General features: G+C 53.7%; 1 protein-coding gene across 4 annotated transcripts; it reads left to right on the top strand.

Moving 5' to 3' along the window:
* Window positions 1-1,030: 1,030 nt before the first annotated feature.
* Window positions 1,031-27,841, top strand: CAPN1 (calpain 1). Of its 4 annotated transcripts, none has more exons than XM_082748417.1 (22): window positions 1,031-1,160; window positions 2,745-3,012; window positions 3,177-3,246; window positions 3,530-3,648; window positions 5,284-5,417; window positions 5,498-5,666; window positions 6,468-6,551; window positions 6,887-6,972; window positions 7,292-7,366; window positions 7,499-7,659; window positions 21,187-21,365; window positions 22,108-22,119; window positions 22,818-23,029; window positions 23,125-23,164; window positions 23,687-23,752; window positions 23,842-23,899; window positions 24,682-24,746; window positions 25,295-25,363; window positions 25,583-25,661; window positions 26,227-26,343; window positions 26,682-26,740; window positions 27,087-27,841. In XM_082748417.1, the coding sequence occupies exons 2-22, from the start codon at window positions 2,746-2,748 to the stop codon at window positions 27,111-27,113; spliced, it is 2,148 nt and encodes a 715-aa protein (XP_082604543.1). In that variant the 5' UTR covers window positions 1,031-1,160; window position 2,745; the 3' UTR covers window positions 27,114-27,841. The 4 variants fall into 4 exon arrangements, with proteins under 4 accessions (XP_082604543.1, XP_082604544.1, XP_082604542.1 ...); XM_082748418.1 differs by lacking the exon at window positions 1,031-1,160 and adding an exon at window positions 1,178-1,337; XM_082748416.1 differs by lacking the exon at window positions 1,031-1,160 and adding an exon at window positions 1,772-1,908.
* Window positions 27,842-27,880: the final 39 nt, after the last annotated feature.

The following is a 27,880-nucleotide window of genomic DNA, read 5'->3' on the forward strand; positions in this document are numbered from 1 at the left end:
ACCTAGTCCTGCTATAACTCTCTCTCTCTCTCTCTCTGCTCAAGTTACATTATGCATACTTTAGTTTCTCCACTGTGCCAACGCAGTTCCCCAGCCTGGCATCTCCCCTAGCCTCTCATACCTCCCTGTGTCTGATTTATGCCCACTCCTAACCCCTGGACTAGATAGGACTTGGCATCAATTCTTCCTAATTATGGGGATCATAATTATATGAGTGAGCCCCTCCTTCAGAGGGGGTGTGGCCATGGGGTCTTCACCATCTTAGGCTCAGGTGAGCCCAGTCTGTGCACATACAGGAGATGGTCGGTGCCTAGTTCATGAACAATCAAATACAGTAGCAGTGATAGCATTGTGAAGGTGATTCTGGGGACTGTGGGATATATAGGTCGACCCACGTACCTCTCCAGAGCTTCTTTCTTCTTGCAGGCCCCCTTATTCCTGGTCATCTAGTTACAAGGAACACCTGCTGTTCCTCTCATTGCCATGTCCTCTCCCAGCCTGCGGCCCTTTGCATAAGCTGTGTTCCCCTGGGACACCCTCTCCAGCAATTCATTGCCTAGTTAACTTCTACGTGTCCATCAGGACTCAACTTCCCAACCACCAAAACCAGGGGACCAGGAGAGCCCACTCCCCCAGAGGGGGCTGGTGTGTCTTAGTCATGGGTCTCTGCTGTGCAGAGAGGCTTTGGCAAGAAGGTTTAGCCAAGAGTGGACACATGAATGCTGAAGGGAGAAGAGCAAAGAGCCCTGGTTCCGGCCCCAGGTGAGGGGACTCGGCAAGTCGCATCCTTCGGCCTCAGTTTTCCTCATCTGTAAAGTGAGGCTGTGAATGAGGTCGGATTAAATCAGGGGCTCTCACCCTTCCGGGGTCCATGTGTCCTGGAATCCTAGGAAAGGTAATGCACTGTTTCCCCAACAAAATGCTCGTGTATACATGCTAGGAGAGCGTCAGCGGCTGCTGGGCCTGGCCCCCGTGGTCGGCGAGAAGCCCTGAGCTGGGCGAGCGCCGCAGTCCTCCACCCTCGGGCTCCGGGCTCTCCAACTTCTCCCAGCACAGCTCGGGAGGCGGGAGGCGGATCTGTCGGTCTAGCGTGGGCCCGCCGACCTGCCTGCAGCCTCTGCCGCCCCCTCCCGGGTAAGGCGGCACAAGGACGCATCCAGGTGGGTGGGCCGAGGACTCGGGGGCGCGGGCACAGACGCCCACCTCTCGCCGGTTCCGGGTCCAAGAAACCCCCGAGCGCAGGAGGAAGATGGGTTCCCGCCATTGCCGGGCTCCGTCCCATTCTCGCCGCACACACCCGGGAAACCGAGGCCGGGAAGGCCCGGGACTCGCTCAAGGTCGCGCCGCGAGCCGGGGCCGGGGGGCGCGCGGAGCCGCTCGGGCCGGGTTGGAGGCGCCCGGAGCTGGAGCCGCGGGGGCGGGTAGCGGGGTGGCGGCGCGGAGCCGGGCTGCGGCGGGGCCCCGGCTGCCGTGTGGCCCGCGTCCGGCAGGGGTGCGCCCGCCGCCAGCCCGGCCCCTCCTCCGAGCGGCCGCCGCTGCCAGAGGCAATCTCTGCCCCGCGCTGGGGGCGCGGCGGGGCTGGCGAGGGGCGGCGGGAGGCGAGGCGAGCTGAGCCCCGGGGAATGCCCTCCGGGGGCGCCGCCTGGGGTGGGGCGGCCCGGCCCTGCAACTTGAGCCGCGGCCCCGGGTTAAAAATACCCCCGGCCGTGCCCTCCCCCGCGCTCCCCTCCCCCGCCCCCGCGGTGCCCTTCCGTCTGGGCCGCAGCGGCCCCTCCCCGGGCACTGCTGTGCCTTTCAGTGATCTGTCCTCGCGCGGGCGCGGCGGCGGTGGGAGGGGCGGGGAGACCCTGGGAGAGAGATAGTCGGAGAAGGGGACGCCGAGATAAGGGGGAGCCGAGGGGAAGCCGGGTAGGAGGCCGAGGAGGAGCAGGAGGAGGGAGGGGGAGAGGAGGGCGGAGGGGCAGCGGGAGGAGGGCGGGGAGGAGCGCTCTTCCTGGTTGGGCCCTGCCCTGAGCCGCCACCCGGGAAGGCAGCCGCAGGGACTGCAGCGATCCCCCAAACACTGCTCCCCCAGGTAAGGAGCTGGGTGTCCCGGCCAGGATTTCCCGACCTCTGGCCACTGCTCTCGGGCTGAGGGGCTGCCCCCCTGCGCCCGGTCTTCTGAGTGCCCGGGACAGGGGCGGCGGCTCGGGAAGCCGCTCAGCCCAGGCAGCCGGCCCAGCCTGCGCTCACCACTGTCTCCAGGGGCTGGGCTCGGGGAAGGCCGGAGGGGTCGGGACGGAGGCCCGGCAGCCCTGGATCACCCAGCCCGTCTCAGGGCGCTGGGGAGGGGGACCCTGGCTGCCTGGAGTTCTCAGCCTCCCAGTCCGGTAAAGGGGCCAGTGCCTAGGAGCTTGGCTGTTTGGGGAAGGGGTTCCTGTGTCATCTCCCGGCTCTGCCTTGCCCCACCTGCCTGGCCCGCTGAGCCCAGCACTGCGGGCCCGCGACAATGGGAGTCTGGGAAGGGGAGGGGTTAGCATTATGTAGAGTTGGGGAGGGGGTGGCCAGTGCACCGAGGGGCGGAACAGCCCCCCTCCTGGTTTCTGGGGGCATAAGGAGGTGGCAGAGAGTCCTGGGTTCTATGAGCGGAGCGGCGAGGTGGGGAAACCCCAGGTTTGGAAAGTAGGGGTGGTCTGGGGCAGGCAGGAGCTCCAGTTCTAGCTCTGGGAAGGCCTGGGTTCTGAGCACGCTGGTCTGTCCTGCAGGATGGCTGAGGAGCTCATCACCCCCGTGTACTGCACCGGGGTGTCTGCTCAAGTGCAGAAGCAGCGGGCCAAGGATCTGGGCCTTGGGCGCCATGAAAACGCCATCAAGTACATGGGCCAAGACTATGAGCAGCTGCGGGCTCATTGCCTGCAGAGTGGGGCCCTCTTTCGTGACGAGGCTTTCCCCCCGGTGCCCCAGAGCCTAGGCTACAAGGACCTGGGCCCCAACTCCTCCAAAACCTATGGCATCAAGTGGAAGCGCCCCACGGTGAGAGGGACCCCCTCCCCAGGGTGGGCTCAGTTTACCCCTGTCCTGGGTGAGGAGTGGGAATAGGACTCCAGGTCCCTGGTGGGGAGTGGGCTGTGGGGCGGCTGAGTTCCAGTTTTGGGGGGGGGGGTCTGGCCCAGAGACAGGACTTGGGTCTCTTGCAGGAGCTGCTCTCGAATCCCCAGTTCATTGTGGATGGAGCCACGCGCACAGACATCTGCCAGGGAGCACTGGGTAGGCCTTTGGTTGGGGGGGGTGTTGGGATTCTGAGTGTTTTTTCCAGAGTAGTTCCCCCTGCCTGTTCCTTCCGGCTCTGCCCTAACCCCTCCCTCCCTCCTGCAAGCTCAGGCAGGTTCTGGCTATCAGCGCTGGGCTGGTTTGCCTAGATTCCTAGGTCAGGTCTCTTTGTTGAGGGACAGGGTGCCCAGGGAATCCCAGGTTCTCCCAGGAATGGGCATCCATGCTTCCCGGGGAGCAGATGTGCAGAGCGGTCCTGATTGGGTCCCTCCCATCCCAGGGGACTGTTGGCTCCTGGCTGCCATTGCCTCCCTCACCCTCAATGACACGCTTCTGCATCGAGTGGTTCCACACGGCCAAAGCTTCCAGAACGGCTATGCCGGCATCTTCCATTTCCAGGTGAGGAGCCCCGGATCCACCTAGGACCAGGGGAAAAAGGGGTAGCAGGCCCTGGAGGAGGTGAGGACCGGTGACTCACAGCACTCTGATATTAGGGCAGCTTAAGTCCACACCCTGCGGGGATCGGTCCTCCCTCTAGAAAGAATTTGACCTCTTGATGCCATCTCAGATCTGTCATGTGTGAAACGGCTGGGCAAGGCAGGTATTTCGGCTGGCGGCTTTCCCGTGTGGTTGTGGGTATCAGGAGGAAAGTGCTCGGAGGAATCGATTCCTGGGGGACAAATGCTTTTCCTCCACAGGGTCTCAGTGTCCCATCTGAAGAATGGATAGTGATCCCCTGTGGGAAAACAGACCAGCACAGGTGGCCATCCCCACCGGTGGTGCAAGTGGCCCCTCTCCCCCACCTCCTCCTGCACTTTGGCAGCCTCTAGCCTCTGACAGAGCCCTGCAGAGAAGAAAGAAGGGATTAAATCTGTTTAAACCTGCTATCCCCCTCCTTTCTAAAATATTTTACTTATTTATTTGACAGAGAACACAAGTAGGCAGAGAGACAGGCAGAAGGAGAGGGGGAAGCACGCTCGCTCCTGAGCAGAGAGCCTGATGTGGGGCTTGATCCCAAGACCCTGAGATCATGACCTGAGCCGAAGGCAGAGGCTTAACCCACTGAGCCACCCAGGCACCCCCCCATTCCCTTTTTGCACACAGAGCCCATTTCTCAAGTCACACTAAGGAATTCTCAGTCAGCTGATGCTGGGAGAGAGAAACCCCCATCAACCCTGGATTAGACCCTCTGGCCCTAGTGGCCCCAACCCTGCCCCGGGGGATTCCAGGGCCTTCTCCTCTCTGGCCTGTTCAGGGGGTCCTTTTCCCTGTTCCATCCTGCCCTGGGCCTGAGCAGAGCAGACCAGAGGGTCCTAGGGTTGCACCTGCAGGGTCCCGCTTGCAGGGGTGTGGCCTCTCTGCCCCGCCCCCTTCCCGCCCTCCTCCAATCCGCTCCTCCCTGGTCTCCTGATTGGCCTGTTCCATACGCCTGCCCCCAAATCCTAACTACTTGGGCCCGCTTCCTCTCGTTGCAAGGCTGTTCTGCACTCCTTCCCACCTACCTGGCACTCCATCGCTTCTGGCCCCAGGCTCTTGATGTCTCTGGTCCTGGGAGGGTCCTGGGCCTGTCTCTCCCGCCATCTCTGAAGCAAACCCATGAATGCGGGAACCGCATCCATCTCGTGGTCTAGATGCCATGTTTTTTGATCCACACTTCCTTTACATGTGTATCCTGTCGCGCACCGCCTCCAGACACACATCCGGACCTAGAATGACCTAGAATAAGAACCTAGAATGCAGAAGGGAGGGGACTAGGTCCACGAGAGCCAAGCCCCCAGGGCCTTCCAGCCTCTCCATACCTGAGAAAGCACCTTGGTCTGTTTCCAGAGTATCAGTAATGCTGCCCTAAAAACTTTTTAGCTCTGTGAGCATGGTTTGTTTTCCCTTGAAGAAGGCTCCACTGTTCCCTTTTCTGGCCAGGGAAACTGCGATTCAGAGAGGCCACCTCGTTCAGGCTCCTAGATCTGGGGTGCGTGGCCCGGCATCTAGCAGGTGGTGCGGCTCAGGTGCTCACCGTGCTCTCATCCCCTCCAGCTGTGGCAGTTTGGGGAATGGGTGGACGTAGTCGTGGATGACCTGCTGCCCATGAAGGATGGGAAGCTGGTGTTTGTTCACTCTGCCCAAGGCAACGAGTTCTGGAGTGCCCTGCTCGAGAAGGCTTATGCCAAGTGAGTAGGGGCCATGGGCCATGGCAGGGGACCCTGGGGCCTTGTTTGCTGCCAGAGCGCTGACCTGGGGCTGCCCGCAGGGTGAATGGCAGCTATGAGGCCCTCTCCGGGGGCAGCACTTCAGAAGGCTTCGAGGACTTCACAGGCGGGGTCACCGAGTGGTATGAGCTGCGCAAGGCACCCAGCGACCTCTATCAAATCATCCTCAAGGCCCTGGAGCGGGGGTCCCTCCTGGGCTGCTCCATTGACGTGAGTGCACCCAGCCTTGACCCCTGAGCACCCCTCCCCCGCATGACCTGTCTTCTCTTCCAGCGGTTTCCTTTTCCAGCCCAGCCCGGGGCCTTGCCCTGGCCCCAGACTTGGCTCCAGACCCATCACCTCACCCCATCGCTGTATTCTCACCCAGCCTCATCTGTCACCTCAGTCCTGTCTGCCTCCTTCGTGGCTGGTGTCGTTCCTGTCCCCCAGACCTCAGACAGACAGCTTGTTTTCCTGCCCTTCTGCTGCCCGGTGCTGTCGTCCAGTCCTGTTCATCACCTCCCCTGCTGCTTTTCTGTCCTCACCACTTACCCTTGACCTCGGGCTCCTCCCCCCACATCACTGTGTCCTTAGCTCTAACCCCATCCCTGCTCTTCCCCTTCTCCCCCAGTCCTCGCTGACTCAGTTCTGTCCTCACCCCCTTCTCCACCTCACCGCGTCCCTCTCCGTGAGAGCCTTGGGGCTCTGGGAGAGCACACGCTATGTGTGTGTGTGCACGTGTGTGTTTGCATGGGTCTGGCCAGCTCTGGCCAAAGCAGTGTCAGTGGGCTGCCCAGGCCCCCCTCCGCCAGTGGTGGCATTGGAGGAGTGACCTCCCCTTCCAGGGGTGCAGTGTATGTGGGGGCGTTAGGTAGAGTCAGGGTCCCTGCTTGCCACTCTCAGTGGCCGTCGTATGTCCTTGGGGGATGTCTGGGACCTGTGATGCTTGGGACTCACCTCCTGACTGGGGATGCGGGTGCCTATGGTCCCTGGAACCTGGCCCCTGACCACGACACTTGTGTTGCTGTGCAGATCTCCAGCGTTCTGGACATGGAGGCCATCACCTTCAAGAAGCTGGTGAAGGGCCATGCTTACTCTGTGACAGGGGCCAAGCAGGTAGCAGCCCACATGGGGTTCTTCCCTGGAGGGTGGTTCCCGCCTCCTCTCTTGCCTTTGCCTGTTTGGCTTGCGCCCAGGGCTTGGGGGAAGGGCTGGCTCTTCGACCTCCCAAAGCATCTTACTCGTGGCCCCTGATCCTGAAATGTTTATGTTGCTCTGCCCTGGTTTTCGGTAGCTTGTGTGCATAGCTGCCTCCCTCCACGGTAAATTCCTAGAGAACCGGCTGTATTTCCCCTGCTGCGGTGCTGGGCGCTGAGCAGGACTCCTGAGGGTGAAGGGGCGGGAAGTGACTTTTGCTCGAAGCGGGCACTGACGGGAGCTCTGGGGAACAGGTGAACTACCAGGGCCAGATGGTGAGCCTGATCCGGATGCGGAACCCCTGGGGCGAGGTGGAGTGGACGGGAGCCTGGAGTGACGGGTGAGGGGCAGTGGACCCTGGCTGGGGAGGCTGGGGGAGGCTGGTCGGGGCTGCCCACGTCTGTGCTGGGGCTGTGCTCAGGACTGACCGGGGAGGGGGGTTTTGGAGGGCATCTCTGTGTTACTGGTTCTGGGGGACTGTCCCGACACAGTTCAGGCCGAGCTTCCTTGGAGCTGGTCCTCCTGTGACAACCCCTGGAATTGGGACATTGGGCTGGACCACACGGAGGCCTTCTGACCGGGGCTCAGGGAGGATGGGCCCCGGGGACGGAGGTCGCGGGTCAGTCCTGCCGGCACCTGGCAGCGCCCTCTCCCCCCAGCTCCTCGGAGTGGAATAATGTGGACCCTTACGAGCGGGAGCAGCTCCGGGTGAAGATGGAGGACGGAGAGTTCTGGTGAGCGGCCCCTGCCCTGTCCGGCCCTCTGGGGTTTGCGCTCCAGTTCCCGAGCTCCACAAACCCCACACCTGCCCCCTCCCTCTGTGCCCTGGCTGGGGACCGGGGCTCAACTGTGTTCCGGGACCCCAGGATGTCCTTCCGGGACTTCATGCGTGAGTTCACGCGCCTGGAGATCTGCAACCTGACGCCCGATGCGCTCAAGAGCCGGTCCATCCGCAAGTGGAACACGACGCTGTACGAGGGCACCTGGCGGCGGGGGAGCACCGCGGGCGGCTGCCGGAACTACCCAGGTGACCTGACCTCGAGGCCCGCGGGGCACCCAGGGGTGGCGTCTGGGCCCGGCTGCCTCCTGGTTCGCTCACTTTGCTTCCCGCTCGTCTCCTCTCTAAGCCTCCCCGTTTTTCTCATTTGTGAGATGGCGTGGTTGTGCTGACCTCTGAGATTTTCCTCGGGGAGTATCCTTTACTCCTCATTCTGGAACCTTCCCTCCTGGCTTGCTGTCTTCCTGCCTGGGCCTCCGGCCACTGTTCCCTGAACTTCTGAATCCATGCGGGTGACGTGGGCCACAGCCTGGGCTCTCCATTCCTCCCCACCCACACCCGCAGGGACCCTTTCTTCCACCTTAGTTCAGGCACCCCCCGAAGGCCCACGGGAGCCTGGCCAGACCTCGCACCCTGACCTCTGTCCTGACCCTTTGGGCCCCCTCCTCCGGCAGCCCTCAGCCTCATCTGACCCGTCTGGTCTGTGAAGCCCACTGTTGCTCTGTCCTTCCCCAGTCATTGTGCCTTTTTTTCTCACCAGTTAGAGTCACCATGGCATCTTGTCCCCGCAGACACTCTGGCTCCTGGCTCTCTCTGCTCCTCCCCCTCCCCCGAAGAATCCCAGCTGAACCCTCTCCATCAGCTGCAGGACCACTGAGGGGGCTGCATATTCCCTGTCACGCAACGGGGGCAGCATTTTCCCTGTAAATTCACAGCCGTGGCCCTCAGAGGACCACCTTGCATGGTTCCCGCCAGTTCCTTTTTGCCAGTTAGGAACATCTCCACTCCCTCAGATCTGCCTCCGCAGTTACTCCCATCTGCGGACCTGGCCTTGCACTTGAGGGATACCTCTACTTCCCGCAGGGCGTCTCTGGTGTTCGTCCTGCCTGTCTTGGCCTATGCCCGTCATTACTGCTCTCTTGACTGTGACAATGACAGAACTGCCCGTGCTCATGGGGGGCCACCCTTGCCCCTGCTCTGGCTCCTGTTCTCCCACGTGTCTGAAAGCCTTAGGCTCCATCATCCATCACCCCCGGCCCCTGTTCTCCGTTTCCCCCGTCTGAGAGCACCTCTCGTGACCAGACTTCCCCACCCATTGCTCTGCTCCCCTTCGAAGCAAAATGTTCCGGTTCGCTACACTCCCCGTTTCCTTTCAGCTTCCAGTTCAGATTTTTAACCCGCTGTGGTCTAGCTTCCGTCCTCACCGTGCGATCTCTTTGGAAGGCCACCGGTATCTTCGGCTTACCCAGACCCCCCTCTGTTCCCCGCCACCGCTCTGTTCCCATGTCCCGTGTCCTCCGTGTTCCCAGCATGGCTCATAGCCCTGTTTTGAAGCATTTTTTCCTCCTTGTGGGGATCCAGTTCCAGTTTTTCCTCAAATAGGCAATAGCTGTGCCCTGCATCATTTATTAAGAAAACTCTCTCCTTTTCTCCCTGCGGTGACGCTCCGTGCGATTGTTCTCGTATCCGTGTGTGTCTCCTTCTGGACTCACCGTTCCATCCCTTGGTTTTCCGCTTCTGCGGATAGCACGTTGATTTCATTGCTAGAGATCTGCGAGAAGTCCTTTGGGGGTGGGACAAACGCCTTCAAGAGTCTCTTAGCTATTCGTGCCCTCTGTTTTCCTGTACGAATTTTAGAATCAGCTACTAAGCCTTACAGAGAATCATTTTGAGACTTTATGTGGAATTGCGCTGACACTGTGGATCGATTTGGGGAGAACTGACATCTTTAAAGCTTTGAGTCGTCTTATCCAAGAATGTAGCATGTTTCTGTTTTGGTCTTCTTAGTGTCTTTCAATGAAATTTTATAATTTTCATCAAAAGACTTATATATCTTTGAGCTTAATTACTAGGTACTGTATCATCTTGTTGCTATTATAAATGGCGTCTCTTCAAATTCTGTTTCCCAAATAACACAGTAACATGCACTTGACCTTTTAAATTTATTTTGTATCCAGCCATCTTTTTTTTTTTCCCCAATAGTGCATGGGGCAAGAGAGTAGTTGGCGGGGGGAGGGAGACACAGGAACAGAATCTTAAGCAAACTTCATGCCCATAGGGCTCGATGTCATGTCCCTGAGATCATGACCTGAGCTGATATCCAGAGTCAGACACTTAACTGACTGAGCCACCCAGGTGCCCCTCCAGCAAATTTTTTAAACTATAATTTTTTAAAAGCTTTTATTTATTTGAGAGAGAGAGAGACAGAGATAGTTAGAGAGAGCACAAGCAGGGAGGAGAGAGAAGCAGGCCCCCTGCTGAGCAGGGACTCCTATGCGGAACTTGATCCCAGGACCCTGGGATCATGACCTGAGCTGAAGGCAGATGCTTAACGACTTAGACACCCAGGTACCAGTGATTTTTTTGTATACCTGCAGTATTGGGCCATCACCACCTCTATCTAATGCCAGAACCTTTTCACTACTCCCCAAAGAAACCTTGTATCCATAAGGATCACTCCCTCTCTCCCTCTCTCTCCCTAAGCCCCTGGGAACCACTACTTTACATTTTGTCTCTGTAGATTTGTGTCTTCTAGGCATTGTAAATGGGATCATACAACATGTGGCTTTTCATGCATGGCTGCTTTCCCTTATTGTAATGTTTTCAAAGGCTGTCCCTGTGGCAGCATGCTCCCAGTACTGGATTTCTTTTTTATGGCTGAAAAATACTCCACGGTGTGTATAACACCACCTTATGCTCACTCAGTCATCAGTTGTTGGACATTGAGATTGTTTCTAGTTTTGGGCTCTTATGAGTCATACTGCCATGAGCATTCATGTACCTGTATTTGTGGGAGCAGATGTTCCCTTGGGTCTCTTCTTAGGAGCGAAATTGTTGGGTTGCATGGTAACCCCATGTTTGACTCTGAGGAACTGCCACCTGTTTCCTAAAGTGACAGCACCATGATACATTCCCACTAGCACTGTCAGAGTTCCGGTTTCTCCACATGCTTGTCAACACTTGTCATTGACCAGGTTTTTTATTGTAGCTGCCCCTGGTGGGTATAAAATGGCATCTCATTGACAATTTGCATTTCCCTAATGATGAATGATGTTGAAAAGAATGTCTTTTCATATATTCATTGGCCACTTATGTATGTTTTTCAGAGTTGCTATTCAAATAGTTCGGTCATTTTAATTTAATTTTATTTAAGATTTTAATAATTTGACGGGGAGAAAGAGCACAAGCAGGGGGAGTGGCAGAGAGAGGGAGAAGCAGGCTCCCCACTGAGCTTGGAACCCAATGTGGGGCATTGATCCCAGGACCCTGGGATCATGACCTGAGCTGAAGGCAGATGCTTAACCGTCAGCGTCACCCAAGCGCCCCCTAGAAGAATTTCAGTTAACTTTGCCAAGATCCATCAGAGGAATCACTGTCTTCTTACAAAATGTATTTCTTAAGTAGTAAGACTTGAAAGACTTAAGCAGAAAGACTTGAAATTACTCCTTGATCCGGCAGCTGCAGAATGGGTACTATGCTAGGCATGAAAACAACATTAATATCATTGTGTGTCCCCATCAGAGTTCTTGGGTGACCAGGTGGATTGTCAAAGAGCAGTCATATTTCAAAAGGAATCTTATGAACAGGAGATCTCAGCAGTGGTCTTGAAATGTTCATAAAGCATGTTATAAACAGATGTGCTATCACAGAGGCTTTGTTATTCCATTCAAAGAGCACAGCTGGGGGCATCTGGCTGGTTAAGTAGGAGGAGCGTGCAACTCTTGATCTCCAGGTCATGAGTTTGAGCCCCAGGTTGGGTGTAGAGATCATGTAAAAAATTAATAATTTAGAGGACACAGACAGAGTAGGTTTGGCATAATTCTAAAGAGCCCTAGGATTTATGGAACAATAAATGAGCACTGCCTTCAACTTAAAGTTACCAACTGTGTTAGCCACTAATGAGAGAGTCAGCCTATCCTTTGAAGCCTTGAGAGCAGGCATTGACTTCTCCTCTCCAGCTATGAAAGTCATAGATGGCATCTTCCTCCAATAGAAGGCTGCTTTGTTTACACTGAAAATCTGTTGGTTAGTGTAGCTGCCTGCATTCATGCTCTCAGCTTTATCTGCTGGGAACTTGCTGCTGCCGCTCCTACTTGTTGTGTCTCCTGGCACCTTCATGTTACGGAGTTGGCTTCTTTTCTCAAATGTATGAACCAACATCTGGTGCCTTCAGACTTTCCTTCTGCAGCTTCCTCACCTCACTCAGCCTTCACAGAACTGGAGAGAATTAGGACCTTGCTCTGGATTAGGTCTTCCGCCTAGGGAACGTTGGGGCTGGTTTGATCTTTTGTCAGGACCACTAAAACTTCTTATCAGTGATAAGGTTATCTCACTTTCTTATCATGTGTTCACTGGAATAGTGCTTTTATTTTTTTAAAGATCTTATTTATTTTGAGAGAGAAAGAGAGTGCACACAGGCCCTTGAGCTGGAGAGGGGTAGAGGGTGAAGCAGATTCCTCACTGAGTGGGAAGCCCCATCTGGGGCTTAATCCCAGGGTCCTGGGATTGAGCCCCGCGTGGGACTCTCTACTCACCGGGGAGCCTGCTTCCTCCTCTCTCTCTGCCTGCCTCTCTGCCTACGTGTGATCTCTATCTGTCAAATAAATAAATAAATAAAATCTTAAAAAAAAGAATTTTTCCTTTGTAGTCACAACTTGGCTGTTTGATGCAGGAGGCCTAGCCTTCTGCCCCTTTTGGCTTTTGACACACCTTCCTCATTAAGCTTAATCATTTCTAGTTTTTGATTAAAAGTGGGAGACATGGGACTCTTTCATTTGAACACTCAGAGGCCATTGTAGGGTGATGCACTGGTCTCATTTTAATATTGTTGTGTCTCCAGGAATAGGAAGGCCCCAGAAGAGGGAGAAAGGTGGACAGCCGATGGGTGGAATTGTTAGAACACGCATGGCATTTGTTTAAGTGGGTACAACTTGTAGTACCCCCAAATAAGCACAATAGTAGTGTAAGAGATCACTGATCACTGTAGTACCATATATGGTGTGAGATAGGTGCCCAGCTGAATTCGTGTGCGTGTGGACATCAGTTGTTTCAGCATGATCTGTTGACAAAACTACGTTTTCCCCATTGAATGGTCTTGGCACCCATGGCAAAAATCAGTTGGCCATCTATGTATATGGGTTTGTTTTTGGACTCAGTCCTTTTCTTTTAGTTTATATATCCCTTTTTTATTTTAAGATTTTATTTATTCATTCATTTACTCATTCATTCACTCAGAGAGCATGTGTGAGGGAGAGAGAATCCCAAGCAGACTCCATGCTCAGCAAAGAGCCCAACGCAGGGCTCGATCTCACAACCCTGAGATCGTGATCTGAGGTGAAATCAGGAGTCAGATGCTTAACTGACTGAGCCACCCACACACCCCTCTATATCCATTCTTAAGCCTGTATCACAGTGTTATAGTTACTGTAGCAATTACTGTAGCTTTGTAGTAAGCTTTGAAATCCGGAAGTGTGAGTCTTCTACCTTTTGCGTTTTTTTTCATAATCATTATGACTTCTGGGCCCCTTATAATTCCATATGAGTCTGAGGATAATGCTTTTCCACTTCTGTGAAGAAAGGTGTTGGAATTTTAGTAAAGATTATATCGAATCTGCAGATCACTTCCGATAGTGTTGACATTTTAATAATACTAAATTATCTGATCCATGAACTTGGGGTATCTTTTTATTTTTTCATTAATTTCTTTCAGCAATGTTTTGACGTTTTCAGTGTTAAGTTTTTCAGCTCCTTTGTTAAATTTATATCTAGGTAGTTTATTCTTTTGTATACTGTTGTAAAGGAATTATTTTACTAATTTCCTTTTTCAATTGTTCATTGTTGGTGTATGGAAACACAATTGATTTTTGTGTCTTGAGCTTTGTAATCTGCAGCTTTGCTGACTTTGATACTAGTTCTCGTAACTTTCTTGTGGATTCTTCATGTTTTTCTATATACAGGATCATGTTATTTGCAAATGGAAATAGTTTTTTTCCTTTGCAATTTGAATGCCTTTTTTCCCCCCTTGACTAATTGCTCTAGCTAGAGCTTCCCATACCGTGGTTATATAGCAGTGGTATAAGCAGGCATCTTGTTCCTGATCTTAGGGTGAAAGTTGCAGTCTCTGAGTATGATATTACTGACTTTTCTATAAACATTCTTTGTCATATTGAGGTCATGCCATTTTGTTCCTAGTGGGTATTTTTTTTTTTAAGATTTTATTTATTTGATAGAGAAACAGTGAGGGAGGGACACAGCAGCGGGGGTGGGAGAAGGAGAAGCAGGCTTCCTGCTGACCAAGGAGCCCGACATGGGGCTCGATCCCAGGACCTGGGATCATGACCTGAGCCCAAGGCAGATGCTTAATGACTGAACCACCCAAGCGCCCCTATTCTTAGTTTTCTGAATTTTTTTTTTTTTTATCATGAATGTGTGTTGGACTTCATGAAATGCCTTTTCTATATCAATTACGATGATCATGTAGGTTTTCCCCCTTTCTTCTGTTAATGTAGTATATATATTACATTGGTTGATTTTCTTTTTCTTTTTTTTTTTTTTTAAGATTTTATTTATTTATTTGAAAGACGGAGATCACAAGTAGGCAGAGAGGCAGGCAGAGAGAGAGAGAGAGGGAAGCAGGCTTCCTGCGGAGCAGGGAGCCCGATGCGGGGCTCGATCCCAGGACCCTGAGATCATGACCCGAGCCAAAGGCAGCAGCCCAAACCACTGAGCCACCCAGGCGCCCCTTTTTTTTTTTTTTTTTTAAAGATTTTATTTATTTATTTGACAGACAGAGATCACAAGTAGGCAGAGAGACAGGCAGAGAGAGAGAGGAGGAAGCAGGCTCCCTGCTGAGCAGAGAGCCAGATGTGGGACTCGATCCGAGGACTCTGGGATCATGACCTGAGCTGAAGGCAGCGGCTTAACCCACTGAGCCACCCAGGCACCCCCGGTTGATTTTCTTATGTCGAAACTATCCCTCATTCCTGAGATAAATCCTGTTTCATGGGGTCTGATCCTTTTAAGATACCTTTGGATTTGATTTGCTAGTATTTTGTTGGGGATTTTTACTTTTTTTTTTTTTTTTAATTTTTTTTTTAAGATTTTATTTATTTATTTGACACAGAGAGATCACAAGTAGGCAGAGAGGCAGGCAGAGAGAGAGAGGAGGAAGCAGGCTCCCTGCTGAGCAGAGAGCCTGATACGGGACTCGATCCCAGGACCCTGAGATCATGACCTGAGCCGAAGGCAGCGGCTTAACCCACTGAGCCACCCAGGCGCCCCGGGGATTTTTACTTTGATATTTATAAGTGATGTCCTTTGATTTTCTTGTGATGTCTTTATCTGGCTTTGGTGTCAAGGTAGTGTCACATAGAATGAGTTAGTTTATCAAAAAGAAATGATCATGTAAATGAGAAATCATGTAGAATAGTAATTAAAACACTATGTGCCTGTATTAAAAAAAAAATCTGAGATCAATAACCTGTAAAATTGCAAACTAAACCCAAAGCAAGCATAAGAAAGGAAATAATAAGGATGAAAGTCCAAAGAAAGGAATCAGAGAATAGAGAAACAATAGAGAAAAATCAGGGAGATCAATAGTCAGTCCTTTGAAAAGCTCAGCAAAATTGGCAAATCTTTAGCCAAACTAAACAAGAAAAAAGAAGACTCCAGTTAGTAAAATCAGGAATTAAAGAGAGAACATGACTACAAACCCAACAGAAATAAATGGATTATAAGGAGATACTGTGAATAATAGTGTGCCAACAAATCAGCTAACCTAGATGAAATGGACAAGTTCCTAGAAAGAGACAGGCTACCAACATTGACTTAAGGAAAACAGAAAATCTGAATATGCCTGTAATGAGATTGAGTCTATAACCAAACCTCCCAGTTATAACCTGCTAATTATTCTTTTACAATCTGTATGAGATCATTACTTTGAAATAAATAGAAGCTGGTTCTGCAGGCCAGCACGTGGTGAGTTTTCCTCTGTGTCCCCACATTCTCAATAAGGCTGGCCAACACTTACCTGATTTGTATTATATGCCAAGCATTCCTCTAAGTATTTGAAGTGCAGTAACTTGCTTAACTTTCACACTGACCCTACGAGGTAGGTACTTTCATTATTACGTGTTTAACAGTTAAGGAAGGTGGGTCACTAAGAAGTGGCGGAGCTGGGATTTGAACCCAGGATTGCAGCCCTGCAGTCTGTTCTCTTGACCATGACACAGTTCTGAGGGCTAGGGGGAATGCTTTATAATTGTTCACCATATGAAACTTAATCTGTTAATTACTGGAAGAGGGAGGATAAAATCAAACCCCCTCCTGATGGTTTTGCTGATTTTCCCTTTATATGTCAGTTATTTTTCTCTACATGTTCTGCATTATGATATTAGGTGCATCAGGCTTAGAATTGTTTTCAGTTGCTAGTGAATTGAACCTGTTTTGTTGTTACTTAATGGCTACCTTTTTTGGTAACAATTTTTTTTTTTTAAGATTCTGTTTATATGTTTGACAGAAGAAGAGAGAGCAAGAGAGGGAACACAAGCAGGGAGAGTGGGAGAGGGAGAAGCAGGGTCCCCGCAGAGCAGGGAGCCCAGTGTGGGGCTCGATCCTCGGACCCTGGAATCGTGACCTGAGCCGAAGGCAGATGCTTAGTGACTGAGTGACCCAGGCTCCCCCTTCAGTAACAAATCTTGTAGTTTTAAGTATATTTCACTCAATGTCACTATAGCAATTACAGTTTTCTTCTGGTTAGTAATTTTGTGGTATGTTTCACTATACTCTGTGATGTCTGATCTTTTCTAAAGCTCAGTGTTTTAGTTGTTATCTTTCATAAACTGACTGTAGCTGGCTTTTTAATAATCTGTTTGAAAAAATTTGCCATTTGATTAGAAAGTTTAATCCACTTACAGTTACAGTGATTACTAATAACTTTGTATTTATTTCAGCAGACTTACTGCACATTTTGTTTGTCCCTCCTGTTATGCCTTATTTTGGATTGAATTCTTTAACCTTTTTCTCTGCTGGCTTTTCAGTCTATGAATTTGGAAGATATACTTTTTTTTTTTTAAGATTTTTTATTTATATATTTGACAGAGAAAGAGACTCAGCGAGAGAGGGAACACAAGCAGGGGGAATGGGAGAGGGAGAAGCAGGCTTCCCGCTGAGCAGAGAGCCTGATGTGGGGCTCTATCCTAGGACCCTGGGATCCTGACCCAAGCTAAGGCAGATGCTTAACGACTGAGCCACCCAGGCAGCCCCGAAGATATACGTTCTTAATACATTCTGAAGTTAGTTGATCAAGATCTTTACCCTCCTCCTGAACGATGCAAAGACCTTAGACTACTTAACTTGGCTCACCCCTCCCTTTGTTTAATATGCTGTTTTTAGATTTTAATTCTAAACACTTTTCTTAATATCTTTATATTTAATTCTTAAATATCATCATCATCACTATTTGATATAGTCCATATTCATTAGATTTTCCACACAACAATTTTTTTCTCACCATTTTCACAACTTTCGTCTGAGACCATTTTCCATTTCCCCGAAATACACCCTTTGTGTTTCTTACTGTCCGTCTCCTCCTCCCTCTCCTTCCATAAACGTTCTCAGTAGCTCTGTAAAATGTCCTCATAGGGTGTTTATTCTCAACAGTTCTCTGAACACAGAATTCTGGATTGTGAGACTTCCCAGCCCATTGAAGGAAGTTGTTACTCTTCATTCTGCTTCTGTTGCTCTGGGAGTCAGACTCTGTCTCCCACGCCTCCTGCGATGCTTTGTCTTTTCTGTTTTAAGATTGTTTACCTTTGATACTCTGTCATTTCACCATGATGTACTGAAGTGTGGATTTTTTTTCATTCCTCTTTGGAGTCATTGGACTTTGTCCATCTGCAAATTGATGTGTTCAGACAATTCTAGAAAATTTTTAGTCATGAGCTTCTAGAATAGCAGCTCTGTCTTACACTCTTTGTTTTTTTCCTTTTAGAATTCCAATCTAATGTAAGCTGGAACTTCTCGCTTAGTCGTCTGTGTCTCTTAACATCGCTTCAGTTTTCCATCTAATCTCCCTGGGTCACATTTTGGAGCGTTCCTTCCATTCTCAATACTCTAATGTCTTTTTTTTTTTTAATATTTTATTTATTTATATGACAGACAGAGATCACAAGTAGGCAGAGAGGCAGGCAGAGAGAGAGGAGGAAGCAGGCTTCTTACTGAGCAGAAAGCCTGATTCAGGGCTCGATCCAAGGACCCTGAGATCATGACCTGAGTCAAAGGCAGAGGCTTAACCCACTGAGCCATCCAGGTGCCCCTGTTGGTTAATCCTTCTAACAAGTACTTAATTTTGTTTAAAAATTTATGTCTAGAAGTTCTGATGTCTCTTTTTCAAATGTGTTCATTCTTCCTCATATTTTCAAGTTTTTCATTTATTTCTTTAAATATATAAGTCTAGTCTTTTTTATATTCTGTGTCTGATTATTGCAATATCTGAAGTCTTGGTGGGTTGGTTTTTGTCCACTGTGGCTGCTGGTTTTTACTCCTCATGCCTTCTTTCCTTGTGAGATTTTTTTTAAAATTTTATTTATTTGTCAGCATAAGCAGAGGAGCAGCAGGCAGTGGGAGAAGCAGACACGCCACTGAGCAAGGAGCCTCACATGGGTCTCGATCCTGGGACCCTGGGATCATGACCTGAGCGAAAGGCAGATACTTAACCGACTGAGCCACCCAGACGCCCCTGCATTGTGAGATTTTTGACCCATTTGGCCTACAAGTTCATGGGTGGGAGGTCTTGGAGTCCTTGGGTAAAGTTAGGTTCCTCCAGTGTTTCTGTCAGTCACCTGGGATGCTGCTAACCCAGGACTCTTTCAAAAACAAATTCTCTCCTTAAGATTTCCTTGACCCCACAGGCAGCATGAAGTAAAACCCAAGTTTGGGGCTCCTGGGTGGCTCAGTGGGTTAAAGCCTCTGCCTTCAACTCGGGTCATGGTCCCAGGGTCCTGGGATTGAGCCCTGCATTGGGCTCTCTGCTCAGCGGGGAGCCTGCTTTCCTTTCTCTCTGCCTGCCTCTCTGCCTACTTGTGATCTCTATCAAATAAATAAAATCTTAAAATGAAATAAATAAATAAATAAAACCACAAGCTCTCTTGAAGGCTTGTGGGTGTAAATTCTCCGGGAGATTTTCCCCCCTTCTTCCCAATGGGGTTTATTTTTCTTTCACTATTAACGCTGTTGGCATTCCTCATAGGGTCTCAGTTATATCACCAGGATCTCCTATTAGATTTTTTTTTTTAAGATTTTATTTATTTACTTAGAGAGTGAGCAAGAGGGAGAGAGAGAAAGCGCATGAGCCAGGGGAGGGGCAGAGAATCAGACTCCCCGCTGAGCAGGGAGCCCGACGCCGGACTCCATCCCAGGACTCTGGGATCACAACCTGAGCCAAAAGCAGGCGCTTAACTGCCTGAGCCACCCAGGTGCCATCCTATTCGATTTGGTCTCCTGTGCCAGAACCCAGGGCTCAGGGGTTCCAGGAGTCAGCAGAAGTCCTTTGGCGTTATTTACCTTGTAGGCTCCTAGTGTCCTTTTTGTTTGTTTGTTTAAAGATTATGTTTATTTATTTGAGAGAAAAAGCATGAGCAGGAGAGGCAGAGGGAGAAGGGCAAGCAGACTCTGCTGAGTGGGGAGCCTGACATGGGGCTTGCTTGATCCCAGGACCCCGAGACCGTGACCGGAGCCGGAGTCAGACACACAACCTGCCGAGCCACCCAGGTCCCCTACCTCATGTCGATTTTTTAAAAAGGCTTTACTGGGTGCCTGGGTGACTCAGTCATTAAGTGTCTGCCTTTGGCTGGGGTCATGATCCCAGGGTCCTGGGATCCAGCCCCCAATCGGACTCCCTGCTCAGCGGGAAGCCTGCTTCTCCCTCTCCCACTCCCCTTGCTTGTGTTCCCTCCCTAGCTGTGTGTCTCTCTGTCAAATAAATAAATAAAATCTTTAAAAAAAATAAAAATAAAAAAAGGCTTTACTGAGATGTACTTCACTTATGATACAATTCACCTACCTCAAGTATAAAAATCACTGTTTATTTTCATATATTGTAGATCTATCACCACATCAATTTTAGAACATTTTTTTTTTAAGATTTATTTATTTGACAGAGATCACAAGTAGGCAGAGAGGCAGGCAGAGATAGAGGAAGGGAAGCAGGTTCCCTGCTGAGCAGAAAGCCCGATTCGGGGCTCGATCCCAAGACCCTGAGATCATGACCTGAGCCGAAGGTAGAGGCTTTAATCCACTGAGCCACCCAGGCTCCCCTAGAACATTTTTTAGCCCCCAAAGAAACCACACACCCCATGGCTGTCACTCCTGAGCCCTTCTTCCTCCTCGTTCCTCCGTAACCCCCCACACCCCGTTGCGTGGATTTGCCTGTTTGTACACTCACCCATGTTAAGAGTGTGCATCTGTGCTCCATTCTTTTTTTGTTGCTGAGTAATATTCCATCATTTGGTTATGCCACAATTTTCCTGTCTGTTCCTCAGTTGATGGACAATTGGGTTATTTCTGCATTTGGGTATTATAAATAATGCTACTAAGAACACTCACATGCAAGTTTTTGTGTGGATGTACATTTTTGCTTACTTGGGGATGTACCTCAGATTGGAAGTGCAAGGTCATAGGGTCATTCTGTGTTTAACCATTCGAAGAACTGGCGGACTGTTCTGCGCAGTGGCTGCCCCCTTCTGCACCCCCACCAGCCCTGTCGGAGGTTCTGCTCTCCACATCCTGGCTGGCACTTGAGCGCATCTCATTTTGGTTAATGTCACCTTGTGTTGGGGGGGAGGGGAATGCCGTGGCTTATTCGTGTCTAAAAAGCAGTTTCGAGTATTGTATCCAGCACTTGGTTGTTTTAGGGGCTGTGGGCCGCTGAATCACCCAACTGCCAGAAATGTCTTTGTCACCCTTGAAAGCTCTGAGGCCTCCTGTCAGACCCTGCTTTCTCTTTTTCTTCCCTAGGTCATTGTCCACACAGCAGTTACCCGAATCTATTCGGGCCCCTTCTGGTGCAAGCCTGTTGGGGGTGGGGAGGTCCTTTTGCTCTTCGATTCAAACCACACTCCTTACCACCCACCCTGCTCCTGCCCCTTTGCCACCTTTCTGGATCCCCCGTGCTCGCTGGAGTCCGATGCTGCCTTAGATCCTGGCTGTCCCTCCTGTGTGGGGCTCTTGGTTCTCTCTTCTGCTGCCCAGGGTCTTCCCAGGGCTTCTCCTTTCCATCTCTCTCAATTATCACCTCCTCGGAGATGCCCGGCCTGACGACCTCCCGCTTGCTTATTTTTGTAACTGTTCTGTCAGTTACACTGACTTGCTCATACTTTGCTCCCCTCCTGGAATGCGAGCTTAGGAGGGTAGGGACCGTGTGTCCCCGCTGCAGGGCTGTCACAGGGCACACGGTGCACACTTAGAACTGTTTGTTGGATGACTGGGTGAACAGACACGCAGAGGGGCCACTCCGCCCTGTGCCTCCTCTGATTCCTGCCGACCACCCACCTCCTGCAGCGACCTTCTGGGTCAATCCCCAGTTCAAGATCCGGCTGGAGGAGACGGATGATGCAGACGACGACTACGGGGGTCGCGAGTCAGGCTGCAGCTTCGTGCTTGCCCTCATGCAGAAGCACCGTCGCCGCGAGCGCCGCTTTGGCCGGGACATGGAGACCATTGGCTTCGCCGTCTATGAGGTGAGCCCGGGGGGTTGGCCCAGAACCAGCAGAGAAGCCTGCCGGCGAGTTCCAGCAGGGGGCGCCAGAGGACCCTGCTGCCATAGCGTTCAGGCAGGAGGCCTGGGACACTGTCCCCAGAGGCACCTGCTGAAGTCGCTCTTGGGCAGAGGGATTTGGCTTAGTTGACAACTGGGAGGTAGCTTTTAGGGGACAGGCTTGGGCTTGGCTTCAGAAAGAAGTAGGCATGTGTGCGTCCTGGTGGAGTAGTGAGCTCCCTGTCTTAGAAGTATATAAGCAGAGGCTGGCTTGGGAGGGCCCCGCTTCACCCCTTATGTTTAAGACACAAACTTCTGGACCTTGCTGGTAGGGGCAAAGAATGACTGCAGTCTTGACCCAGGCCCAGAGCTCCTGGTCGCAGACTGGTATAGACCTCTGATGTCCCTGGCCTTTGGGACATGGCAGCTGGCCACCTGGGGTCTGTCCGGGGGTTCTCTGATTCAGAGCCAAGGCCCAGGGCATTCTGAGGATGAAGAAAACCCTGTCTCCTGCCTGAAGAGGACCAGGCTCCCTTTCCTGAGGTCCTGCGATCCCGCTCTGCTGTGACGATGGGTCTGGGGCCACCAGTGGTCCTGGGCTCTGCCTCCTGGTGTCTTCAACCCATCATTCTTAAGAACTCAGGACCTCTGCCCAGGAAATGCTGCCCCCCACCCCCAGCTCTGGGCCAGGCGCAGGTCTCTTAACTCCTCCATCTCTCTGGCAGGTCCCTCCGGAGGTAGGTGTGACACCGGAACCACCTGGATTTCCATACCCCTGAACACAGGGGGCCTGACGGTGCCCAGGTGGGAGCAAGATGGCTCGCGTGTAGAGAGTTAAGAAGTCACCTCCTCTTATGGCTCGCTAACTGCCCTCCTCCCCTCTCCCGGGGCTGGGGGCAGACACTACTGTCCTGGGCGCCAGGGCAGGTAACAAGTGAGGGAGCTGGATTTGAACCCTGGCCCTCAGAGCAGCCCCCCACCCCCCGCCCTCTCCCACACACCTGAGGCTCTTCCTGTCTTGCTGTTTCCCCTGAGTGAGCGCTGGCTGCGGCTGCCCGGGATAGCTAAGTACTCCGCAGCCCTGAGCAAGCTGCCTTAGCTCCAAGCCTCAGTGTCAGCGAGAACACCAGCTCACATGGCCCGCGTGAGCTTTAAACGAGGGCCCCACCCCCCCCCGGAACGTACCTGTGTTGCGTGACTTGGGGAATAATCGTGGGAATGTTTCTTCAGTGGTGCCCTAGTATCCCCGTCCACCTCCAGAGTGTCTCCTCGCCGCCGCCCTGTGCGGTAGGCAGGGTTGTCGCCTGCGCCTGACCCATGAGGAAACAGACGAAACCATTTGTCAGAGTTGTCAGGGTCTGGGTCAGTGGGCGGCTCCTGGGGGGGACAGGGGCGTGGCCAGCTGCAGCCCCGCCCCCTCCTTGCTTCCGGCCAGCTGGTGGGCCAGCCCGCAGTGCACCTGAAGCGGGACTTCTTCCTGGCGAACTCCTCGCGGGCGCGCTCAGAGCAGTTCATCAACCTGCGGGAGGTCAGCACCCGCTTCCGCCTGCCGCCCGGGGAGTACGTGGTGGTGCCCTCCACCTTCGAGCCCAACAAGGAGGGGGACTTCGTGCTGCGCTTCTTCTCCGAGAAGAGCGCAGGGACCCAGTGAGTCGAGAGCCTCTCGCCAGTGCCTGCTCCCCACCTGCTTGGGGTCTCCCTGCGCCCTCCTGACTGGACCCCCTCTCTCCCCACCCCTGCAGGGAGCTGGACGACCAGATCCAGGCCAATCTCCCTGATGAGGTGCGTGCCCTACCCACCCCCCACACTCCCTACCCCCTGCCTTCCTCTTCTGCCCTCAACCTGGGTGTGTCGTGGGGACCTGGGCGTCTTGGCTCCTGCGAGGAGCTGTGAGAGGGATCCTGATCCCTCATCCGCCCAGCACCTGACAGTTTGCAAAGGCTTTTGAGGTAATAGTGGTGCGAGATCCCTGAGCTCTTGTCTCTTTCGGGTTTTTGCTGAGCTCCTTGGTCACCCCGTTTCCTCCATGACAACCGTGTCAGGATGCCGTCACCCTGTTCCCCTTCAGCGAGAAGCTCAAGTTCAGGGAGGTTCGGGAACTTGCCCCCCCATCACAGATCTGAAGGGTGCCCAGTTTGGGCCACAGAGCCCTGGGCAGGTGGACGGGGCGGCGGGGGAGGGGGAGGTCTAGATTCCCACTTTCCAGGTGAGAAGAGTGAGGCTCCGAGACGTGATGAGGCGGGCAGGTGGTGACGAGTGGTCCCAGCCTCGCTCCTGACCTGCTCTCCCCTGCTCTCCATCCAGCAAGTGCTCTCAGAAGAGGAGATTGACGCGAGTTTCAAGACCCTCTTCAGGCAGCTGGCAGGGGAGGTAGGCTGGGCGGGCTGGGGTGAGGGGCTCCGGGGCAGCGGGGGGCGGCCTTTCCCCAGGGTGGGTGGTGCCATCCGTCTCCCCCCCAGGACATGGAGATCAGCGTCAAGGAGCTGCAGACCATTCTGAACAGGATCATCAGCAAACGTGAGCGTCCCGGCCCCTCTCCGCCCTGGGTCCTCGCTTCCTCTGAACTCCACAATCTGGGCTCCTGCTCCCACATTGAGCCAAACCCAAGTCCTCGGTGTTCATGGGCGGGGCAAGCCCCCACTGCCTTTCTGAGCCCTGCTCACCCCACTTCCCTCTCGGACTCCTTCCACCATCTGGCCAGTCCTTGTTCTCTGCCCGAGTGCCGGGGCTCAGTGTTGTTCTAGAAGCGGAGCTGTTGACAAGCACCATAGTATGAAGGAGAAGCCCACCCCCCTCAAGAAGATACACCTCAGGGCCGGGCCAAGTGGCATCAAGCAGAGCGAGGCTGGCTCCCCCCCCCACTCCCCCCCCATGTGCACAGCCAAGGGCAGCCACCCCCGACCTTCCCTTTGCCCCCGCCTCCGACCTCCTTCCACGCTGCTCCCTCAGCCCAGAGCCCTCTCCTCTGGCCCCGCGGTGGGGCCCGTGGCAAACCCCAGCCCTGCCGTGGCCGCCTTGGCCTCATGTTCGTACTGCGTCTGTCCCATGTCTGTTTGGCACTGACTCCCTTTCATTTGTGGCTCTTCTCTGGCAGGGACATGGCTGATGGCACACCAGCTTGATTGTTCTAGTACTTTAAACCGTGCTAACGATAAAAATGACCTGACGCACCCACTCTGCTAGACTTTCCATGCCAGGCGCCAGGAATCATGTTCGCCTGGTCCCCATCCCCCTGGGGACCCCTGCGTGGTGCCGCAGAAGCTCGCGGGGTTGAGGTGTTGGAACTGGTTTTCTTGCAGACAAGGACTTGCGTACCAAGGGCTTCAGCCTGGAGTCGTGCCGCAGCATGGTGAACCTCATGGACGTATCCTTCGCTTCTGTTTCCTGAGGCTGCTTGGGTTGGGCAGCGTGTGGGAGAGGGACACCCTGTGACCTCTCCCAGGAACAGTGCAGAGAAAGGGACAAAAGCCCTGTCAAGTGTGGACAGACAAGCTCTTTTCCCGGGCAACTTCCCGTTGACTGGGAAGGGGAAACGGAGGCACAGGCTTTGTGTTGAGTGAGCGATAGAGCAGGGTCTAGGTCTTTGAGTGACCTTCAAGTTGGTGCTTTTTGTATCCCTCCAAACCCAACCCCCTTGGCTTTGCAGGTTCCTGCCTCTTCCCATCTCCCCTCACCTTGAGGTCAGTCTCCCCTTCTTTCCGGTTGTTCTCACCCTGTGCCTGGTTTAAGCAGCCCTTTTAAAAATATTTATTAGAGAGCGAGGGTGCACACACGCGCACGAGCAGGGAAGAGGCAGAGGGAGAAGCGGGGCTCGATCTCTGGACCCCGAGATCATGACCTGGGCTGAAGGCAGATGCTTACCCAAATGAGCCTCCCACGCGCCCCTGGTTTAAGCTTAACAGTAGCCACCAGCGGGACGGCAACGGGAAACTGGGCCTGGTGGAGTTTAACATCCTGTGGAACCGAATCCGGAATTACCTGGTGGGTGGTCCCTCGGCCCTGCTGGTGCCCGCCCTCTGCTGTGGCCTCGATCCCAGGCAGGGCCTGTGCCCACCCTGGGGCCACGTCTCCAGATCCCAGCCCCTGGCCCACCTTTCGGGTCTTTCCCCTGCACCCACATCAAGCCCCCACCCTGGGGCATGGTGGGAAGGGCTGGGTGCCTCCCTCCGCCCGGCCCTCACCCTCCGCTCCCTGCTCTAGTCCATCTTCCGGAAGTTTGACTTGGACAAGTCGGGCAGCATGAGCGCCTACGAGATGCGGATGGCCATCGAGTCTGCGGGTAAGGCCTGAGTGCCAGAGGCCGATGGCCCCAGGCCGATTCCCCACTAGTGACCCAGGGTGGCAGGCTAGCACACTGTCCTTGTCCCTGGGATGATTGGTTGTGGCATCTTGTGGGGACTGAGCTAAGTGCTTTGTCAGCATTTCCTTTTGTCCTCTGCAGCCTGACTGGGCAAGGGTCTCTTACTATCTCCACTGTACGCCGAAGAAAGTAGGGCTCAGAGAGGGAAAGTGACTGGCCTGCTGCCACACAGCCAGGGTGGGGTGGAGCTTGGCGCCTGAGCCTCGAGTGAGGGAGGTGCGTGTCCGGATGAGGCCAGGGCTTTCCGCACAAATAAAACTTGACCCCTGGGCCCTCTGGCCCCTGATTCCCTGGGGCTGTCAGGCCCTCGCTCCCTCTGGGGCTGGCACTTGCTTGCCCAGCCCCTCCCAGCAGCGGGCCCTACTCAGGAGGCCTTCAGGCCTTGGAGCTGCAGGGCTCACCCTGCCCCCTGCCTCCAGTCCCCCTCCCTGTCCCCTCGGGCCAGGCCATGCCTCCCTGGCCCTTACCCACTCTCCCGGGCCAGGCTTCAAGCTCAACAAGAAGCTGTATGAGCTCATTATCACCCGCTACTCGGAGCCAGACCTGGCCGTGGACTTCGACAACTTCGTGTGCTGCCTAGTGCGGCTGGAGACCATGTTCCGTGAGTGCCCCGTCGGGCTCCTGCCTCTGGTTCTGTCTCTCATCAGCTGTGGGGGAATGACAGGGCAATAGGGAGAGATAGGACAGATGTGCCATGGCGTGTGCCAGAGAGGTGAAGGGTGCGGCACTTGGGACCCTGCAGGCTGAGTGCTGGGAGGTTAGGGGAGTGGGAACCTGGCAGCAGCGGGGCTCGGGCAGCAGGAAGAGCTGTTTCCCCGGCAGGCACAGGTGAGGGCTTGGGGTGCTGTGGGGATGGGGAATGAGGGGCAGGGTGGGTCCTGGTCTTGTAGGAATGTTCTACTGGGTTCTCAGTACCAGAACATCTTCTTTTGAATGTAGGATTTTTCAAAACTCTGGACACGGATCTGGATGGTGTCGTGACCTTTGATCTGTTCAAGGTGGGCACTGCCCTTGGCTGTGGCAGGGGAGGGCATTTAGGGTTGGTGGAACTTCCTTACCTGCTCGGGGGTAGCAAGCCTAGGGCTTCAGACCCAGCCCCAAAGGCCAGGCCTCCTGGGTCCTTGAAGGAGGGGGTGGGGTTGCCTGGGTCCAGGGAAGGGAGCAGGAAGGGAGGGCCGGGCTCCGGGAGGTCTCTGCGGCGCTCCTTCCCCCAGAGGGCCCCCTCCCACCTGCCCTCAGTGGGTGAAGCGACAGTGGCTTCTGGGGCGGGAGGCTGGACTTGGCATCTCTGCTGTCCTTGCCTGACCCGTCTCTCCACCCCCCACCCCCCCACCCCCCCGGCAGTGGTTACAGCTGACCATGTTTGCATGAGGCAGGGGCTCAGGCCCCCTTGCTGTCTGCCAAGCCATGCCTTCCCGCCATGCCACAGCAGGCCACACCAGCTGCAAGTGCCTTCCTCGGAGCGGGAGGCAGCCTCGTCCTCCTGTCCTACACGTCCCAGCTGCCGCGGCTCATCTGCTCTGCGCAGAGCCGTGTGGCCTTCCCTGCCTTTGCCCTCTGTGGGCTGGGGGGGGGCAGGGGGGACTCGTCTGCCCCTCCCGTCTCCAAACAAGGAAGGCAGCTTTCGCTTGTCCCTGCCTCAGGATGGGGCTCCAGGGGGAGCCGACAGCCCCGGGCCTCCTGGTGTCCCGATGGTATCCAGAGCCCCCCGCCCCCGCGCCCCGCCACCCATTGTCACCTGCAGACCTTCAGACAGAACCACTAGCTCTGCACAGTTACAGCCCAGCTGTGCAGGGCCCTTCCCAGCCGAGGCCTCCTCCTGGGCCTGGGAAGGCCCGCTCCTTCCTGCGCAGAAGCCCGTATCCCTCCTCTCTGTGGCCTGCCCTGCCCCACCTGCCAGCCAGGAGTCGCTGGGCCTGAGGGGTAGTCGGGTGCTCCCTCCCCCGCTCCTTCCTTTTTTATATTGGTGACTTTAACGGGGACTCTTCAGGGACTGGTGTACCAGTAATGGGGGTGCCAGAGGCACCTGGGTATGGGGTGGGGTGGGGATCTCACATTTCCATGCCGAGAAACCCCAAACAATAAAGGAAAAGGCCCCACCCCTGTGTCCGGAGTGTATTTCTGCCCCAAGCTGCTGC

Source organism: Mustela nivalis, assembly GCF_964662115.1.
Source record: "Mustela nivalis genome assembly, chromosome: 9".
In the NCBI taxonomy this organism is placed as follows: Eukaryota; Metazoa; Chordata; class Mammalia; order Carnivora; family Mustelidae; genus Mustela; species Mustela nivalis.

Bases quoted from the DNA above. Each gene is read 5' to 3' on its own strand.
- CAPN1 (XM_082748417.1), top strand. From the start codon at position 2,746: ATGGCTGAGGAGCTCATCACCCCCGTGTACTGCACCGGGGTGTCTGCT. The intron at 7,367-7,498 runs GTGAGCGGCCCC...CCGGGACCCCAG, and splicing joins ATGGAGGACGGAGAGTTCTG to GATGTCCTTCCGGGACTTCA. The intron at 23,030-23,124 runs GTGAGTCGAGAG...CCACCCCTGCAG, and splicing joins GAGAAGAGCGCAGGGACCCA to GGAGCTGGACGACCAGATCC.